General features: G+C 35.0%; 1 protein-coding gene across 1 annotated transcript; it reads left to right on the top strand.

Moving 5' to 3' along the window:
* The first annotated feature begins 1,465 nt into the window (after positions 1 to 1,465).
* LOC145038811 (Tetratricopeptide repeat (TPR)-like superfamily protein) lies at positions 1,466 to 3,872 on the top strand. The gene is made up of 4 exons (XM_078987054.1): positions 1,466 to 1,716; positions 2,675 to 2,887; positions 2,983 to 3,138; positions 3,235 to 3,872. Exons 1-4 carry the CDS (start codon positions 1,597 to 1,599, stop codon positions 3,658 to 3,660), a joined length of 915 nt encoding a protein of 304 aa, XP_078843180.1. The 5' UTR covers positions 1,466 to 1,596; the 3' UTR covers positions 3,661 to 3,872.
* Positions 3,873 to 18,738: the final 14,866 nt, after the last annotated feature.

The raw sequence follows: 18,738 nt of genomic DNA, 5'->3' as shown, positions 1-18,738 counted from the left end.
TACAACCCCCTATTCATCAAAGTCATCTTCGTTGCTTTCATTCGTAAGTAAAATTGGATGTTTTGCAATGAAATAAAAGCTAATAATTATAACTCAAAATCGACCGTTCACACACCCAATGACACAAGGGAATTTCCTAATTTACCCTTGTGTGCTTTTTGCATGATGAGAGATAAGATATCTGCTTATACGAAGTTAAGGACATGACATACCCACATATACATAGTATTCTTTTTGAGACATAACTTGGAAAAAAAAAAAAAAAAACAGCATAAGGCATGAAAGACTTTTTTTAGGTTTAGTCAAAATTTACTTTATGGGAAAGTGTATGTCTAACATATTTGTACGCATGAGATAAGATATGTACATTAATTAACTGCTCTTAGGTTGTAGAACCGATGATTTCACCTAGATAATCGATAACGATTCTCCTTGAATCGTTTTTGGAAGATCGGGTAGGATCGTAAGATTGTAAAATCGTTACTATTTATTTTTTATTTAATAAAAACTTAAATTTTGTCTTGCACTAATTAAATATACAGAATATGAACCCTAGAAAACTCATTGTGAATTATTTATTGTTAAATGCTCTTGCGGATCTACTAAGGAATATGAACCCTAGAAAACTCATTTTTTGAATTATTTATTGTTAAATGCACTTGCGGGTCTACTAAGGAGTCTGTGCTACTCCTCAAATTTTTAGGCGTAGTGAAATTTTTTTGATGTGGCGTAATTTTTTCGGCATGCTACCTCTAAAATTAACATGTGCTACCCATATTCAACGTCCGCCGCTATTAAATGATGTATTTCCCGTGGTCTGATATATTTATTGTTAAGTGAATGGTTTGATTAAAATGTATTTTTTATATTTCAAATTGTTTTTTTAAAGATCTTACGATCCGATTCAATATTACGATTACGATATTGCAAAAACGAAAATCGATAATATACAAGATTACGATATTGACAGCTGTGTTTTATATATTATCCAATCGTATGGAATTAGATATTGATTTCTATTATGAATAAGAAATAAAATACATTGTATAAATCCGCTTTAATTAATGTTGTGTGCTTTCAAATATGATTACCCGTTTTAGAAAATTACAACATACCGACAAAAACAGATAATGTCATAAGGTTTGGATGGTTGTTAGAAAAAGATTCTTAATAACCATTATTTTACGATAAATAAGATTTTTTGATCATCAAAATATGCCTTAATTAAATACTTTTGTTTAATTATATGTGTCTTATATTTATATGTGGAATAATTGTTGCATGAAACAACAATACAATAAAAGGCGGTTAAACAATACGTGACAGAGGGCTATACGTTGATTAAACAAATCTGTTCCCTCAAGTCCGTTCAAAACCAACTAAACTGAACCTAGACTCCTTTACGACCCAATTCATAGTCCCCACCTTTTATCCTCTCTCTCTCCTCCCTCCCCTTCACATTCGCCATTGAAAAACTGCCCCTGAACCCCAAATTCTCCAGTATTCAAGTTTTAGAGTCAAAATCAAGCATAAATCCGGATTTAAAAAGCTTTCGTCAACTGTTTTTGGAGATAGAAAGAAGAAAATTCCAGTGAAATGAAGGGAGGGAAACGAGAGAAGAATGAAGAAGCTGTTGATGCTGCTTCTGTTGCGTATCATGTGCTTCATAAGCTTCCTTCTGGGGATAGTCCGTATGTCAGAGCCAAACATCTTCAGGTTTGTCCTGATCTGGATTTGTACTTTACATATATTTTGAGTTTTTCTTCAATTGTATATATATACTTGAACTAATTTGCCATTTGTATGAATATGTTTATGTAACCTGAATGCGTTTTGTCATGTTCCGATTGTATGATACTCAAAATCGAAAAATTACGCGAACGAATTCGAAAAAAAAAAAAAAACGTATCAATTGCTTACAAGTTACAACTATTCTGTGTTTTGTCCTGATCTGGATTTGTATTTTCCATAGAGTTAATCGATGAACGATTATTTCATACTGGAATATTCGATAATTTCGTCTGATCCGATTATTTTGGTTCATTTTTTGTTATCTATAGATTGTTACAACGACAATAATGAATTATTGCGCGAACGAATTCGAAAAAACAAATCAATTGCTTACTATTCTTTGGTCAAATACTAACCAATTGCTTGATTAATTCATAACTATTTTACCGAATGTTTAGCTATTCTTCTTGAATAATTGCTTGTTCTATCTTTAGAAATTGAAGTATGTGTGTGATTTGAATCTTTGATTGAGATTTGAGATCGAGATTATTGCTTTGCGGAGAAGCATTCTTATTTCTTGCAATCTGTCCTACGGCTTGTGTAGGGTCCGGATCTTCAATCAATTATTTGACCATTGAATTTGTTCCTTTTATTTTTATTTTTATTTTATCAAAAAATGATGTTGTCAACTATTCCACCATTGAATTTGATTTTACTAGTTGTAGAAAATCAGTCCATGAAATCAACGTTTTTTTGTCCAAAAGTGTTTTCCATATCTTTTATCTTTTTTGTTTTGAGTCAATTTACAGCTTACAACTATTTTTACCCAACACTTGTACACAAATAATAAAATATACATTTTACACTACCAACAAGTTTTGTCATACAAATACACAATCTTTTATTTAATTATATATAAATATAAATATATATGTTTTTTCAGCTGGTGGAAAAGGATCCAAATGGAGCAATAGTCGAGTTTTGGAAGGCAATAAATATGGGTGATAGAGTTGATAGTGCTTTAAAAGACATGGCAGTTGTTATGAAACAACAAGATAGAGCTGAAGAAGCAATTGAACTTATTAGATCCTTTAGAGAACGTTGCTCTAAACAAGCCCAAGAATCACTAGACAATGTTCTAATCGACTTATACAAGGTAACTTTTTCTATATTTGTTTGTTTTACACAGCATAAAGTACATTTTTTTTGTTCTTTATGAGTTAATGAAATGAAGCTAATGTGATTTTGTAGAAATGTGGGAAATTAGAGGAACAAATCGAGCTTTTGAAACAGAAGCTTCGGATGATTTATCAAGGAGAAGCCTTCAATGGAAAACCCACAAAAACCGCACGTTCCCATGGAAGAAAATTTCAAGTTACAGTCAAACAAGAGACATCAAGAATACTGGTAATTTTATGGATTCTATTTTTCAATCTAAACATAGAATGAAAAATGAAAAATAAAGTAAATTCCTAATTCACACTTGGATCAAATGTGGTGCAGGGTAACTTAGGGTGGGCGTACTTACAGCTAAAAAATTTCCAAGCAGCAGAAGCCGTATATCGTAAAGCTCAAGAGATAGACCCAGACGCCAACAAGGCGTGCAATTTGTGCCTTTGTTTAGTGAAACAAGGTCGATACATAGAGGCAAATAAACTTCTTTTAGAAGTAATGGAAGGTAAACTTTTGGGGTCGAATGACCCCAAGTTACTGAACCGGACTAATGAGTTGGTTCAGGAGCTAGAGCCATGGCGGCTAGCTCAGGTGCACCCTGGTCCGGACCTAGGTCCGGACCAGGATGTTGTGAGTTTGGAGGATGCGTTTATTGAGGGGCTTGACCAGTTAATTAACCAATGGACTCCATCGAGATCAAGGAGACTTCCGGTGTTTGAAGAGATATCGACATATAGAGATCAATTAGCTTGTTGATGGATTAATGATTGTGTGGTTATGGACCAATAACTCAATGGTTGTTGAGATAAATGGATATATAAATATATAACATGTATACACCAATAATAGATCTTTGTACCAGAGGTATGTGTATAGTGTAGTTTAAAGAACTTTTTTTTTTTTTTTGAAATGATTAACTCACACGCCAACTATTCTACTCTTAAATCTAACTCGTATTGTTCTAATAAGGACTTGAATCCTCAACCTTTGGCTTTCTGTCAAACTCTATACCATGACACCATACCTTTCTGTCAAACTCTATACCATGACACCATACGTTTATTAGGTCTATAAAATATGTATTTTGCATAATATGGATTTTGAAGTTATAAAATCTTTATTTCTCTGAGTACTAAGGTGCTGTTTGTTTTTTGAAAAAAAACTTCTTCAAACCTCTTACTGTTGCGCGGTGCAGCACACGCGCAACACTTTTCATCTCGCAGCTGTTTGTTTTTTAGAAGTCTTCTGAGTCAAAAACATCTGCGCGTGCTCTGTTTGGCGCAGCACTTGTACTGCCTCTTCCAACCTCTTCTTCTTTTTTTATTGTTGAAATTTTGATTATATATTATTAAAATTTTATTTCACATTTTTTTCCCTTTTTTTTTCGTTTATTCTTATTGAATTTATTTTTCATTTTTTTTAATAATCAATAATGATAATTTCTTGATGAAATATTATTATTTTTTACTGAAAATATCTTTATTTTTTGTTGAAATATCATTCTTTTTTACTGAAATATCATTAATTTTTATCGAAATGTTATACATTATTAAATTTTACGTATTAAAAAGTTATTTTCGGTTTATAAAATTAGTTTATTTTAATTTTTTAATATTTGCAGCAGTATGCAGATGTTAAAAAAACAAACACGCTTCTTATTATAGTCTGCAGCCGTTTGGTCCACCTCTTCTACTGCAGAGGGTTGCAGAGGTGGTCCGCAGACTTCATGAATTTTTGCTTCAGAAAATCAAACAGCACCTAACTAAATGTCCGAAATGTGTCGCCAAGAGATACTTTGAATGGTTAGGATGGTGAATAGAGTAGGTTACAATTAAGAGTTGCTTCACATTCCTTCATACAATTAATACATTAAAAAGGAAACGAGCTCATTCCTACGTTTAATACACTAAAAACGAAACGGTGTCAAATACAAGTACGAAAAAAAAAATCACACACACAAATACATACTACTCTTAAATGTGATCTAATTGCCTCCACATGGTGGTTGAGGAATGAAATTGCACACAAAATGTCTATGTTTCAAACTCTAACACATCCAAAATATTACTAATATTCTACGATTGACCTCTCATGTGGACCTTAAACGGGTAGACATAGATCGCTCAGATTATTCGTTTCACCATTTTTTTTCAGATGTGATCGACACTAGCTGACCATGTGGTAGTGGTGTGACGTATCAACACCATATTACTCAATTATTTCATGTTTTTAGGTCGATACAATGCATTGTGACACAAATAAATGAGTTACCAATATTATATGGACTAGATAAATTCTTGTCCGTTTATGCAATTCTTCGGTAAATTCACCCCCAAAAAAATTGTATATTATTATGTATTATAGAAAACTTATGTATAACGTCACGTTTTAAAAGTAGTAAGACCTACCTTATGAAAATGAGTTTGTAACGCACTTTGAATAAACGCAACCATGTGCGACTAACTAAAGAAACAAAACTCTAGCCTTTAAAGCACCAAATTCATTGACAACTCTCGCCATTGTACTAATTAAAAAGTTCAGTATTTTCTTGCATTTGGGATTTGTCCGGGTAGATTACTTGGATTTTTCTTTTTACAAAAACCTTGATTACATAAAAAAATATATTTGAATATATTTTTATTGCATTAAAATTAAACAAACGAAAAACTAATACTTACATCCCAATGTAATGAAGGTGTCGTATTACTGTCAACAATTGCAAACATCTATGCTTTTGTGCTCATTGCTTGCTGAACTAACCATTATCTTAAATGATGAACTAACCATTATCTCAAATGAAACGATTGCAAATACAATTAAAAAGAAGGGAAATTGAGTAATCTTACATTTATAAATGACATTTTTGACATAAATGATCATTTTTTTTTTTGAAAAGTAACTACATTGTTCCGGAGAGCTCTCTGAAATTCCGAAGTACTGTTCCGGAACACAGTTTACTATTTTTTTTTTTGTAACATTTGGTTTTTCTTTTAGAGTAAGTTTTGGTTTTATATAATGTAGAAGTTTTGCTTTTATAAAATGTACACCTTTTGGTTTTATAAAATATAAAATGCAATTAAAATCAACAAACAACTAATAAATACACAAACTAAATAAATGATATGTTTGTAGGTCATATTACAAATACAATGTTTAAATTGTCTTTGTCATGGTACCCCAAAACTTTCTGTTGGTCGTTTTCAATAGCCCAAAGCCCATGGACCGGTTTTACCCTTTATATAAATTGATTTCCCGGTGATCAACGCCTCTAGGAACCAACACAAAAACACCCCACAATCTCCTTTGTTGTCAATCTATTGTGGTACGTCTAGGGCCTTTTCGAGGGTCATCTTGAAGCTCTCAAGTGAGATTGAATCAGTTGGTTTGGTACCCTAGTAGTTGACTCCCACTAACAGTTTGTGGATGCGGGCTCTCATACCAATAATCCTCTTCTTCCGAACAGTGGTCGTCCTTCCAATGACTATCATATATAGTCATTTTGAATGTCTTCAAATCCAAAGCACTCAAAAATCAATGAGTTTGTGATATATTGATTGGGAATGTCTTCAAATCCAAAGCATCCAAAAACCATGTCACTCCAGATAAATGTATAAGTGTTGAAAGCCGACGACATAACCGTCCACCGAACATCATCCGATTTATGCTTTAGCAGCAATGAGATCCACATCATGATGTGTTGTCAATTAATATTTTTGCAGTAAAGTAAGTATTGTTTTCAGAAGCATAATATGTAATGATCAAATAAGTATATTACTTACATCACATGACAACTATCCTCAATGACTATCCGCATATAACTATGTCCAAAACTCAAGCGTAGCAAAAACCTATCAAATAATTATGAGCAAACAATAGTGAACCCATCCCGTTCTTTATACACATTGTGTATGGTAGGGTCTACAAGATTATCCAACGGTGTTGGTTGTCGATGTATAACATTGTTCCCCTTCATTTGTATCCATGGCGACTTATACCATATGGACATAACTTTTTGGCGCTTATAACACCTAAGAAGTGTTGGTGATAGTGTTTTGTATACATCCCGCATAATCTCTTTTACACCCGACGATGGAATACCCGAAGACGGCTGCTTAGGGTCGTCATTCAACAGCTTTTCGAGGGTATTTAAGACATAATTATGCTCGCATAAGTCATTGTCATTGTAGTATGCCTATACAGTTCAATAACATAAACTTGTAAACGATGCAAAAACATGATAACCATAATCGATGAATGTAACGAAGAAAATTTTCAAACAAAATTTTCATTTTTAAACACAATAAAAACTCGTTTCATAATTCTCAAATCACATATATCTCAAATGTCAACAAATAAACACACTCCCAGAATCATAAAAACAATCTCATGCCGGTGTGTACAATCATGCCGGTGCCTTGCCGCGATCCTCGGAACTACCTGAAACACATAACACATAACACAGTAAGCATAAAACTTAGTGAGTTTCCCAAAAAAGAATTAGTAGAGGGAATTGTGAGATTATTTGGGAATTAAACTCATAAAAACTATCTGTTTCACCCCGCCTTGTTGATCAAAAATTTTCTCTTTGATTGGTCATGCACCGAAAACCTGGACTTTTTATGCAGCTTTACTTCCATCTTCCAAGTATGTGTGATTGTTGATCATCAAATTTCTCTTTGATTGGTCATGCTTTTTGAAATTTTCAAAAATATTTTGTTGCAATAGTCAAGCAATTTTGCAAAGTCAATAAGTGCTTATTTTATTTTAATCTTTCTAAAATATGTTAGGAGATAAAGGGATAAACACCCAAGTTTATTAGTTTAGTGATTAACCATTCTTTTTTGGCACAACGCTCTTAATCTTTATTTTAGTGAAAAGTCTACGATACAAACTTCTCCAATGCAAAAATCTTTACACATATCTTTACACATGTTTCATTCATAGAAACAATTATGCTCATCTATTTAGTTTATTTTAAAATCCTTTCTCTGATTTGCGTTCTTTTATGCATATACACCGATATAAATAAAATAAGATAAAATTACTAAAATAATCATTTTTCCTAATCCTTATAGAAAATAGCCAAAAAAACCTAAAATTACCAAAATAACCACTAAAATCGCGGATGGATTAGGGTCATCTGCGATTTTGTCTTCTCATCTGCGAACGTACAATTTGTTAGAGCAGGCTCATGCAGTGGGGAGTTATATATTTGCATATGGACCTGTCCATCTGTAAATATGGGAGACCATCTATGATTTTAGTTTTTTCAGGGTATAAATACATTTTTTTAGCACTCATTTTTCTTGATTTTTGTTGGGGAAGTGTTTCGGATGGACTTTTCCAAATGAAAAAAATGTTATCGTACAATACAAAGGTACAACTTGGAGATAGATCAAAATCAATTTTATAACACAAATCATATTTATATAACAATTGTCTAACATATTTACATAATACTTGCATAAAAAATCAGCTCGCTACAAATATAAAATATGACAACCGAATGTACAACCTTACAAATGCAAAGATACAACTTCAAGATGCATTAGAAATCAATTTTTTAACACAAATCACATTGTTATCACATTTTTATACTATAGCTCCCTCCAAGAGACTTTTCCCCAAAAAAATCAAGAAAAATGATTGCTCAAATAAAATTAAGGTCCCTAAAAAAAACTTTGGTCTCATGTTCACAGATGAACAGATCCATCTGCGAACATACAACTCGTTTATGCACGATGCTGCTTTAACATCTTGTACACTCACAAATAAGAAAACAAAATCACAAATTGCCCCAATCTATTTGCAATTTTAGTGGTTATTTTTGTAATCTTTGTTTTTTTGGCTATTTTATGTAAAGAGGCTTGGAAAAATGGCTATTTTATAATTTTCTCTAAAAATAAATAAACAAAGCAAACAAATATAATGTCATTTTAAGTGAGTTATTTTTATAACAAAGTATATTACTGAAAAATTCAAAGTGTATTACTGAAAAATTTAACTCAAGGCGATTAAAATGATCGTTTATGAACTTGAGTTAAACGTCCATACGAAATTTAAAATAGTCATAACTCAAGTTTTTAAAGTCATGATCATTTAAAATGTTTGAAAATGAAAAAAACGGTCCAAAAGTCTAAAATAAAGTATGTTTTTAAATGCAATGTTTAAATCAAACTAAAAAACACAAAATTGTAGTGAAACGGCTACATAAACCTAAATATCCTTGTTTCCTTTGTCACCGATTCACCCTTCTCCGTTAACATCTATACGAGCACATATGCATAAGATAAATGTTAGGCTTGAAAAATCTAGTAAGCATACATGAGATATTGAGGTTGACTCTTAAAAAAGTTTTGGACAATGGTGATTATCAAAGTTCAAAGTTAAATTTCTAAAAAATAGTTTTAAAAACACTCTAAACTTAGAGAACTCTATATTCGAAGTCAATGGCTCATTTGACCCATAATATAAAGATGAGAAATCTCTAGGAAAATCGTTATATTTTGATTTCATAATTGATTTAATTATATATATATATATATATATATATATATATATATATATATATATATATATATATATAATTAAGTCCTGAAAACTGACAATTGTTTGCGTTTTGACCATTTTACTCGGTACGTCGGTCACCAACAAAATATAATGACTTTTTCATATATATGATCAAAATATAAGGATTTTTTAAAAATATATTATTTTTTATTTTTTAATATTATTTTATTATATATATATATATATATATATATATATATATATATATATATATATATATATTCATTCTAACGGACTATATTATTTTACATTATTCTTATGTTATTTTCTTTATCTGACAAAGAATATCTATTATGAAAATAGTTTTTTTATAGAAAATAATTGTGGATTTCCACTAGGGGCCTGAGCAGTGGGTTGCGTTCGAGACCCTAAGATAGATGTTGTGTGAGCCCCCAGTGTTGACCCTAGTGTTGAGGATTTTTTTTCGTGTATTGTGATGCATCAATCAATGGTTTGGGGCGGTGCTTATGCAGCGATGGAGAGTTATTGCTTATGTTTCTAGGCAGCTGAAGCCTCATGAGGGTTGATATCTGACACATGATTTAGAGTTAGGGGCAGTGGTGTTTTCCCTCAAGATTTGATGACATTATCTGTATGGGGTTCGGTGTACCATGTACACGTATCACAAGAGTTTGAGATATCTTATGGATCAGGCAAATCTAAACATGAGACATCATAGATGGATTGATGTAGTCAAGGATTATGACTGTGAGATTTTGTATGACCCAGGGAAACATAATGTGGTCATTGATGATTTGAGTCGCAAGACAGCTAGTTCTGTTATTGAGAGCCTATGTATAAAGATTTTGATTTATTCGCCATTGTAGGATTTTATTAAGGAGGCTTAGGCTGAGGGAGTCAGGAAGGAGAATTGGAAACAAGAGAGACTCAGGGGTGAGATTGGCAGGTTTGCTACTGATAGTCATGGATTATTGACCCGATATGGACGGGTTTGGGTACCAGAATTTGGTAGGATTAGGTAGACTGTGCTGGAAGAGACGTACAAGTCCAGGTTTTCGATACATCCTGGAGCCACCAAGATGTATCGGGATTTGAGACTTAGTTACTCGTGGTCGTGCATGAAGAGAGAGGTAGTATGGTATGTTAAGAGGTGTTTGACCCGTCGAATGGTCAAGGTCGAGCACCAGATACCACATGGCAAGATGCAACCATTGGAGGTTCTCATGTGGAAATTGAAACATATTACTATGGATTTCATCACCAAGATACCTCGGAGAGCTAAGGGGTTAAACATGATATGGGTTATAGTGGATCATTTAACCAAGAGCGCTTACTTTCTAACCATTCAAGAGAGCTCTTCGTCCGAAAAATTGGTTGATTTATATGTGTGAGAGATTGTTGCTCGGCATGGTATTACAGTCTCCATTGCATCAGATCGAGATGTCCGGTTCACATATCGTTTTTAGCAGAAGTTCCACGAGGAACTAGATATCAGGTTGCATCTTAGCATTGTATATCATCCGCAGACTAACGGTCAGAGTAAGCGGACCATTCAGACACTTGAGGACATGTTGAGAACTTGTGTCATAGATTTCGGTGGGAGTTGGGACTCCTACCTTCCCTTAGCTGAGTTTTCCTACAACAAGAACTATCACTCCATTATTGGTGCACTACCTTTTGAGATCCTTTATGGGAGGAAGTGTCATACCCTAGTTTGTTGGGCAGAGATTGGTCATAAAGTCAAGGGAAAGACTGAGGTAGTCATTTAGACGACATAGCTTATTCAACAGATTAGGTAGATGCTATAGACATCTCAGATCTGACAGAAGAGTTACACTGACAAGTGTCAACATGAGTTGGAGTTCCAGGTTAGCATCATGGTTTTGCTGAAGGTATCACCTTGGAAGGGTGTAATATGCTTTAGGAAGAGCGGCAAGTTGGGAGCTCAGTATATTGAGTCATTTCGGGTGATTGCTGGGGATGGAAAGGTAGCTTACAAGCTATATTTTCCTGAGGAGCTCAGTCATATTCCCAACACGTTCCATGTTTCCCAACTTCGGAAGTGTGTGGCTGATGATTTAGCGGTTGTTCCCTTGGAGGATATCCAGGTTGACGATCCTCTGAATTATGTGGAGAGACCAGTGTCAATTTTAGATTGAAAGACGAAGGCTTTTTACAACAAGGTGGTGTATTTTTTCACGCTTAAGTGTAGTCATAGGAAGGGTTCCGAATGGACGTGCGAACCTAAGTCTGAGATGCGGGAAAATTACCCTGATTTGTTCACAACAACGAACTTCGAGGATAAAGCCTAGTTCAAGTGGGGGAGATTTGTAACATCCGAATGATAAGGTATTTCCAATTTCAACCCCAGGTATGAAGATTATTTTCATTTTAGCCCTTGTATTTGAGAAGTGTTGTAAAATGGCCCATAATGGCATTTTTGTAAATATTGGGTGAAGCTCACGTACGTTGGGCGTACATACCATACGTTGGGCGTACGTGTCTGATAGCTTCATTTTATTTACTTCTTTTTATAGTTTATTTTAGCATATTTCATTCATAATTTAGATAATTTCCATGCATATTTTCCTTTTTGTTATTTTATGACTATTTCGGGTACTCTCGAATCTTGTGAGCATAATTGCAGGTTTTCGGGTCTAGCGGAGCGGGAGTGTTCGGGACGTATAGGAGGCGATGAGATTTGGTATTAAAAAAATGATGTTGGGCTTGATGGGTAGTGGAGATGATGCATGGAGTGATCTTGATGATTATTTGAAGGTTTGGAGAGAAATAAACTTTAAATTTGCAAGATGCAGGGGAATATTCAAGCGTGCGTAGATTATTAATCGGGCGAGTTCACGAGTTTTGGGGGATTTAGAGAGGTCAAATTGGGCTTTAAATGAAGAAAAACTTGAAGAAAATGGGCTAGGAGGTGATTGGATTCGATCTGGGCTAGTGGGATATGCTCTAGAGGCCCAAAATCTCAAAGAAGCCCATGTCAGGCACCACCCGCGCAGCAGCACGCGGGTCGCGCAAGGCCCTGCAGGGGTAATTTCGGAAATTCATTTGGAAGGCTATTTGAGAAAGGTTGGTGCCCATCTTTTGCATACACTTGCACATCCGATTTTTGGAGATTCTCTCTGGAGTTTTGGAGACTTTTGAAGGCCAAGAACCCTTGAAGAACATCATATTTTTACCTCTTGATTCTTGCTTAATGTTTGGTACAATTTTCTCTAACTTTATTTCTTTGTGTTTAGCCATGCTTGGCTAAACTAATCTTGGTTGAATTTTGGTTAATCCTTTGAACTTTTGTTGAATGTTGAAGAATCCATGAACATGTTCTTGAATCTTTATGGGAATGTTTTGTGTTTTAACATCTTATCATTACTTGTATGTTTTAGTTCATGAGTTTAAATGTGTTTGTGGTGATTAGTTGGCTAATTTCTTGATTAAGTAAAGGATCCTCAAATTAGCAAGCAACAAATGATTTTTGTGTTGTTTTAGCTTCACACAATCATAAAAACATTTCCTCCAACATGGTGGTGAAAGCATTTGACCCCTCTTGGATTTGGTGACTTTTTGGTTCTTAATGCTAGTTGACTTTCACTAATTACATGCTATTTGGAATTAGTGACTTTGACTAAGGAAATTGTTATGAGCTTCTCTAGCCATTTCAACAATTAAGAAAATTCTAGGTAATCTCAAGCTCCTTGGATTACCATAGCCAAATTGAGGATTTAAAACAAGTATTGCACCATTGAATTCTAATGATATGTTCATCAAAAGTCAAAGTGAGAAAACTTTAAGTCAACCATCTTTCTCTTATTGATTTTACATCAAATTCTTATTTTTGTTGCAATTGTCTATTTAAATCATAGTTAATTCTAGTTAGCTTCAAGTATTTCAAAACACCAAAACCCCCCATTTTATTTTTATTGTTATTTTACAAGTATTTTTACAAAGAGATTTTTCATAGAGTTAGAAATTGAACCAATCTCCGTGGATTCGATCCCTTTACCACTATACACTATTTTAGTGTGTAACATTTAGGGTTATTATTTGTGTTGGCCTCGACAACCACCAAATTTTTGGCGCCGTTGCCGGGGATTGGTTTTGATTTAATCAGTTTGTTTCTCTATGCCTATATCTCATTGTGCAGGTACTCTAATTTAAAACCCGGAAATTAAAAAAAAAAGTATGATTTGGAAATGAACGCTCCTTGCACTGAAGACCAACTTTCTGAGCTAGCTCAGTTAGTTATGATGATTGAAAGTGACCAAAGTGTGCAGTCCACACCTCTTCTTTGCGATTTTTGTGCCCAAAATGGACATCATTCCGACACGTGTCCATATTTACAAGGAGAATGGGAAGAAGTGCAAGATAAGGGAAGCTACTACCGGTCAAACCAATGGAGTTATGATAAGCCTCAACATGATCAATGGTGGGACAACAACCAAGTTTGGGAAAATAACCATTACCAAAATCCATACCAAACATGGGGAAATAACCAATACCAACCAACTCCACTGTTCCTAGAACCCTATCCTTACCCTCCTCAACAAACCGAAACGCCAAGCATGTCCTTAGAGGACATTGTGAAAAGCATTGGCACTTCTACCCAAATTTTCCAAGAAACAACTCAAGCTAGCCTCAAAAGCTTAGAGCAACAAATAACACAAATTGCTCAATCATTGAGTATAGTGGAAGCTCAACACAAATTACCATCTGAAGAGAGCCCATGTCATAACGCATGTTGCATTCCTTTGAAAGATGAGAAAACTTTTGATGGCTCAAGAGTGTTATATGAAGAAGAGGAAGAAGAAGTAGAAGTGGAAGAAGTTGTCAAAGAAGAAGAAGAAATTGAAAAAGTTGACAATGAAACTATAGAGGAAGTGATAGGGGTTAATGAAAGAGAGGTTGAGCCGCCCACTACCATTAAGAAACTAACTCCATTGGTAGACCAACCACAAGAGATGGAAGCGATAAATTTGTCGGACTCTTCAAAGGATACGTATCACAAGAAAGAAGACGCCCAACCGGTCACCTACTCAAAAACCATGTCAAAGAAGGAAGAGTTGGTCACCTTAATGAACAAGTACAAGAAAGAATATGGTTGGATGATTGCTATTATCAAAGGTTTGAGTCCGGTATGGTTCTCCCGTAAAAAGAAAGTCAAATACAAGAAAAGAGTCTCAATGGAGGTGTGGAAATTAAAAAATGTCGACACGGGGAAAATTTACAAGGTTAATGGACATCGATTGAAGCCATTCAATGAATTTTTTGATTCAAATGTCCAAGATGTTGTCCATTTGGACGCCCCAAAGTGTTAAAGTGAAGTTTGGAGGCGTCTCGCCAAAGACGTTAAAGAAGGGCATTTTTGGAAAGCATTGTGTTTTCATGTTTTTAATTTGAATAAATGAGTTTGGAAGATATTTTGGGATTCAAAAGAGTTGTTTTTGAAGAAATCAAGAGTTTCTAGGTGTTTGGGGCCTTCCAAAGCAAAAACGGGTGAAAAACGAAGAAAAATGAAGCAAAAATGAAGATCAGGATCAGGGGGTTGCGCGACCCGCGTGCTGTTGCGCGGGTGGGTTGCGCGGCCAGGTGTGATGAAGCGACATTGGCCCAAGACTTAACTGCAAGGTCTGCGCGACCCGCGTGCCACACTGCGCGACCCGCGCACTGTGCTGGGCAATTTGGGCTATTTTTGGCTATTATTTGACCAGGTGTTGACCAAAGGTTTTAATGAGTTGACCTTTTGACTTTTCTTGACCAACATTGACCGAAATTGACCCTTTTTGACCCATAGATTAAAATGTTCAGCTTCTCTTCTTCTTCATTTAATCATCTTGACCTCCCACTCCATTCCTCTCATATAACCTTCCAGCACCCACCTCGCTCGAAAATTCAAGATTGGCGGAGTTTTACCGGTCGTAATTTCACGAAACCACCGCCACAAACATTTCCCGCCGCCCGACCCTCCGATTTAGGTCCTTTCCGCCCTTTCCTTAAGCATTGAGGACAATGCTTGTTCTTAATCTTGGGGTGGGGCATTTCCCCTATTTTTTTTTACTCTTTTTCATGCATTTTTAGTTAGGTTGCATAACATATTAGTTTAAGTTAATTTGCATTCATTTTTTTTATTTTATAAAATTTCAAAAAGATTTTATTTTCTTCTTTTCCACTTTTTATTTTTGCATAACATTTAGCTTAAGACATTAGCATTCATGCATTTTTGTTGTCTGTTTATTCTCACCTCTCTTGGATGCCATGGAACAGGTTCACAATTATTGTATCATTATTGGTCCAGGATCTTGTTGCTATCTCACCCATCGAATCGGGACCACTAGTTGCAGTTTGGGATTTCATACTTGGGATCAGATGCTGGTAGCTTAAAGGGGTAAGTGACCATGGACAGGTAGTTTTCATGAAGAATTATGCATACAATACTAACAACTGTAGGATATACTATAACAATGAGTGTTCTTAGCCTTGCGGTCACTACCGCAGAGAGGATCACACTTGATCATGTTTGAACTGTTAGGATGAAGCATTGGTGCTTGTCCCCGAGTAGAATCCATATCCGGTCTCTTTACATCACCATATCTTTTTGCGATTTTCTTAGAATTTAGAGAGTCTTTTAGTCCACATTTGGACATTTTCATTATCTTTGAAAAACCACAAGTTTGAAGGAGCTTACATTACATCTTTATGCTCCACACATGGTCATTTTCATACTTAGGCCATTCGGATTATATCATTACCCTTTCGGTTCCACCTACACACCTTTGGGAACCAAATTTTGAGTCAAAGGGTTTCATCTTAAAAAAAAAAAAAAAACAAAAAAAAAAAACAAAAAAAAAAAACAAAAAAAAAAAAAACAAAATGAAGCATGCAAATTTTCAGTTGCAACTATCTTAGATAGGTGGCCGGTTCAATTATTGAACAAATTTTCCAACATCTTGGTCACCCGACGTTTGATATTCATTTGTATAGATATGTTTTATTGTATATAGATCGAGTTGTTATTTTTTTTTCTTTCCCACAAATTGGTGATGTTAGAGAGACTGTCGAGTCGGATACTACGGGAGGTTTGGGACAACACTAAGTGAACTGATTCCTACAACGGTGCCCGAGCGATTAAACCTAGTTACACATGAGAGAAACCGGCAAATGTGAGATCAGAGTGTACACTTAAAGAAGAGCTCCACCCGAGCCCATCCAGTTGCTTTCTCCCTACTACAGATGTTCTTCATTGTATACATGTTCCATTGAGGCTGCGACTGCTCATCCCTCCTTACTCACCTAAAGGAGTTGTCCTGGCTGTGGTTTATGGTTCCATTGTCATCGGATGAAAAAGTTGTGAGATAGCAGCGAAATCAATTCTGACCATGTTGACTAACGTCGAACAGGTTCCATGGTTCTATCCATTCTTTTTATTTCTAGGGTAGTTCATCCCAAGTTCATTTAGTCTTGTCTTACTTGAGGACAAGTAAGGTTTAAGCTTGGGGTGATTTGATAGCTTCATTTTATTTACTTCTTTTTATAGTTTATTTTAGCATATTTCATTCATAATTTAGATAATTTCCATGCATATTTTCCTTTTTGTTATTTTATGACTATTTCGGGTACTCTCGAATCTTGTGAGCATAATTGCAGGTTTTCGGGTCTAGCGGAGCGGGAGTGTTCGGGACGTATAGGAGGCGATGAGATTTGGTATTAAAAAAATGATGTTGGGCTTGATGGGTAGTGGAGATGATGCATGGAGTGATCTTGATGATTATTTGAAGGTTTGGAGAGAAATAAACTTTAAATTTGCAAGATGCGGGGGAATATTCAAGCGTGCGTAGATTATTAATCGGGCGAGTTCACGAGTTTTGGGGGATTTAGAGAGGTCAAATTGGGCTTTAAATGAAGAAAAACTTGAAGAAAATGGGCTAGGAGGTGATTGGATTCGATCTGGGCTAGTGGGATATGCTCTAGAGGCCCAAAATCTCAAAGAAGCCCATGTCAGGCACCACCCGCGCAACCCACCCGCGCAACAGCACGCGGGTCGCGCAAGGCCCTGCAGGGGTAATTTCGGAAATTCATTTGGAAGGCTATTTGAGGAAGGTTGGTGCCCATCTTTTGCATACACTTGCACATCCGATTTTTGGAGATTCTCTCTGGAGTTTTGGAGACTTTTGAAGGCCAAGAACCCTTGAAGAACATCATATTTTTACCTCTTGATTCTTGCTTAATGTTTGGTACAATTTTCTCTAACTTTATTTCTTTGTGTTTAGCCATGCTTGGCTAAACTAATCTTGGTTGAATTTTGGTTAATCCTTTGAGCTTTTGTTGAATGTTGAAGAATCCATGAACATGTTCTTGAATCTTTATGGGAATGTTTTGTGTTTTAACATCTTATCATTACTTGTATGTTTTAGTTCATGAGTTTAAATGTGTTTGTGGTGATTAGTTGGCTAATTTCTTGATTAAGTAAAGGATCCTCAAATTAGCAAGCAACAAATGATTTTTGTGTTGTTTTAGCTTCACACAATCATAAAAACATTTCCTCCAACATGGTGGTGAAAGCATTTGACCCCTCTTGGATTTGGTGACTTTTTGGTTCTTAATGCTAGTTGACTTTCACTAATTACATGCTATTTGGAATTAGTGACTTTGACTAAGGAAATTGTTATGAGCTTCTCTAGCCATTTCAACAATTAAGAAAAGTCTAGGTAATCTCAAGCTCCTTGGATTACCATAGCCAAATTGAGGATTTAAAACAAGTATTGCACCATTGAATTCTAATGATATGTTCATCAAAAGTCAAAGTGAGAAAACTTTAAGTCAACCATCTTTCTCTTATTGATTTTACATCAAATTCTTATTTTTGTTGCAATTGTCTATTTAAATCATAGTTAATTCTAGTTAGCTTCAAGTATTTCAAAACACCAAAACCCCCCATTTTATTTTTATTGTTATTTTACAAGTATTTTTACAAAGAGATTTTTCATAGAGTTAGAAATTGAACCAATCTCCGTGGATTCGATCCCTTTACCACTATACACTATTTTAGTGTGTAACATTTAGGGTTATTATTTGTGTTGGCCTCGACAACCACCAGTGTCAGAACCTCAAACCCTAAGTTTTAGGGTTTAGACCCTATTTAAACATCCTTAACTCCTAAGTCTCGTCCCTTCCATCAGCCTCCAACCACATTTCGACCCTCTTTGCAAACCCTAATCTATTTTAGAGCATTTGTGAGCCTTTAAGTGTGTTTTGGTGTTTTTGAAGGAGGGAGAAAAAGAGAATGTCATCTTG

Source organism: Lactuca saligna, chromosome 1, assembly GCF_052625555.1.
Source record: "Lactuca saligna cultivar CGN05327 chromosome 1, ASM5262555v1, whole genome shotgun sequence".
In the NCBI taxonomy this organism is placed as follows: Eukaryota; Viridiplantae; Streptophyta; class Magnoliopsida; order Asterales; family Asteraceae; genus Lactuca; species Lactuca saligna.
This window is presented reverse-complemented; position numbering and strand designations above follow the sequence as displayed.